The sequence below is a fragment of the Alligator sinensis genome, unplaced genomic scaffold (genome assembly GCF_000455745.1).
Source record: "Alligator sinensis unplaced genomic scaffold, ASM45574v1 scaffold137_1, whole genome shotgun sequence".
NCBI lineage: Eukaryota > Metazoa > Chordata > Crocodylia > Alligatoridae > Alligator > Alligator sinensis.
This window is the reverse complement of record NW_005842545.1, coordinates 664,141-666,864: the sequence shown is the minus strand read 5'-3', so window position 1 is coordinate 666,864 and position 2,724 is coordinate 664,141. Positions and strand designations below refer to the sequence as shown.

Sequence of the window (2,724 nt, the reverse complement as noted above, 5' to 3'; positions counted from 1 at the left end):
GTGGGGGGGGGGGGGGCGGGGGGCATGAGGATGCATGGGTCTTGCACAAGGATGCATAGGGGGTTGCACAAGGCTTCACAGGGCTGCATGAGGTTTGCACAAGGATGCAGGGAGGATGTGTGGGGCTTGCACAAGGGTGCACGGAGTTTGCATGAGGATACAGACAGAATACATGGGACTGCCATGAGGGTTCACGGAGGGGTTGCAAGGATTCATGGGGATGCATGAGGACTGGATGAAGATTCATAAGGGTTCCTGGGTGGGTGCATGGGGGGTGAGACAAGGAAGCAGAGAGGGTGCATGGGGCTTGCAGAAAGATTCACAGGAGTTGCACAAGGCATCACAAGGATGCATGAGGGAGGCAGGAGTTGTGTTTGGATACAGAAGGGTGCATAGGAATTGCATGAGAATTCATGAGGAGGTGGGGGTACAGGGACATGTGCAAGGATTGCATGAGGATGCACAAGGGAGACAGGGGGTGGTGCTGGGATGCCAAGAGAATGCACAAGGATGCATGGAGGTAGGGGGTTGCATGAGGAAGCTGGGAGGATGCATGGGGTTGCACAAAGATGCAGAAGGATCTCATTCTTCCCCCCCAACCCCTCAACAGGCTGCTGCCTTTGCCATGCTGGGCATTGCCTTTATGCTTTCCTCTCTCAGCTTTATTGCCCTGGACTGGGCCCAGGGTGGCAGCGGTGCCCTGGGGGGGGCACTGCTCCCCCCTCAATTGTCATGGACGCAACCCCATCACCATGGAGACACCTACCCCCACTGCTGCTGCCACACCTGGTCCCTATGGCAACAGGCATCGCTAGCAGTTTCCATGACACAGAAGACCTCCCCATCGGGTTTCTGTAGCAATGGGCATCCTCAGTGGTTTCCGTGGTAACGGACACACATCTGTTCTTTGGCAAAAGACATCCTACTGGTTTCCAGGCACCCCTTAAGCGATTTCCAGTGCAACAGGCACCAGTTTCTAGGGCACCCCCCCCCAGGGGTTCCCAAGGCAAAAGTGTCCCCCCTTCTACTGGCAGTTTCCAAGGCAGTTCTTGGGGGTGTTCTGGGGGGTCATCCTTTGCTCCTCACAAACTTAAGACCTGTTGTTTGCCATAGGACTAGCTTCTGCGGCAATGATGCTGGGATGAGGATGGGGCCTGTGCTGTTGCTGTAATGACTGTAACTAGGGCAGAAAATCCTACTTCCAGCTCCTGGGGTCACAGTGGAAAACTGGCCTGGGGAGGAAGGAGGTGGGGTCAGGGCCAGGCCCCTCCCCACCCAAAGGACCCTGGTGGAGGTTGTGTGGGGAGGAAAGAGGGGACCAATTAATTGATAGCACTTGATTAAGAGCCAGCTGGAAGCCTGTGTCCCCTCCAAGCCTGGGATAGGATGCCTTGTTTCCACAGCCTGTTCTCCTCCACTTACCCTGGGGAGGTGGTGGTGATGTAATTAGAATCTCAATAAAGGCAAAATGGAGACTCCAGAGCTGGGTTTTTTCTGTGGGGGAGGAGGGGCCGGGAGTGTTGGGGGGAAACATACTGCCCCTTCCCCACCTTCTGCCTCGGTCTTCCCAGAGCCTGTGCCAATGCCCCTCAACCCCAACCCAGAGCTTTTCATCATAGTCCCATCACGCCTTTTAACCCTGACCTGCAGCCCCACCCCAACATCACCCTGTGGAGCCTCATTTGTGACCCATGGCCCCTGCCATAACCCCACAGTACCCCTCACTCCCGGCCTGCAGGCCCTCCCCCACGTGGCCTGGGGGGGGGCGGGGGGAGGTAAGTGACAGTCATAGTTTCACAGTTGTTAGGGGCTGTAAGGGACCTTATAGATCACCAGGTCCAGGTCCAGCCCCCCCCAACACACACACACACACACTTTTGGGCAGGAAAGACAGCTGGGATCAGATGACCCCAGCAAGATGGACATCAAGATGCTTTTTGAAGATCACCAGGGTGGGTGACTGTACCAGCTCTGGGGCGAACCTGTTCCAAATCCTTGACACTCGACTTATAAAGATGTTTTTTCTTATATCCAATCTGAAGCGATCCTCAATCAGCTTGTGCCCACTGTTTCTTGTACTCCCCTGGGGGACCTGGTGCATAGAGACTCCCTCAGGCCCTGACGTATGGTTCTGATATACTTACAGGCTGTCACAAGTCCCCTCTGAGTCTTCCCTTCTCCAGGCTGAACAGTCCTAAGACTTTCAGCCTCTCCTCTCATGACCTGCTCTCTAGGCCTCTAATCATGCACGTGGCTCTTTTTGGACTCTCGAGCTTCTCCACATCCTTCCTGAAGTGTGGCACCCAGAACTGGATGCAGTACTGCAGCTGCGGCCTCACCAAGGCCAAGGAGAGCAGGAGGATGACATCCTTAGCTCTGCTTGAGATGCCTCGGTAGATGCATGCCAGTTTTTGATTAGCTCTGCCAGCTACAGCATCACATTGGTGACTTATGTTCATTTTGTTGTCTATCATGACACCCAGGTCTCGTTCAGTTGTGGTGATGGCAAGCATAGTGCAGCCGGGCCTGTAAGTGTGGTGTGGATTATTTCTCCCCAGATGGAGCACTTTGCATTTCTTCATATTAAACATCATCAGGTTGAAGTCCGCCCACCTCGCGAGCCTGTCCAGGTCAGCCTGTATTGCCAGCCTGTCCTGGAGCACGACCACGCTTTCCCATCGTTTGGTGTTGTCAGCAAACTTTGCCAGTTTCCTGTTAATACCT

General features: G+C 54.6%; 1 protein-coding gene across 1 annotated transcript in view; it reads left to right on the top strand.

The window, feature by feature from the left end:
• SLC38A5 (solute carrier family 38 member 5) overlaps positions 1-1,663 on the top strand; it is a 9,537-nt gene extending 7,874 nt beyond the window's left edge. Inside the window, 1 exon segment of the mRNA XM_025213665.1 lies at positions 607-1,663. Coding sequence (XP_025069450.1) covers positions 607-889 — 283 coding nt within the window. The 3' untranslated portion in view covers positions 890-1,663.
• The last annotated feature ends 1,061 nt before the right edge of the window (positions 1,664-2,724 follow it).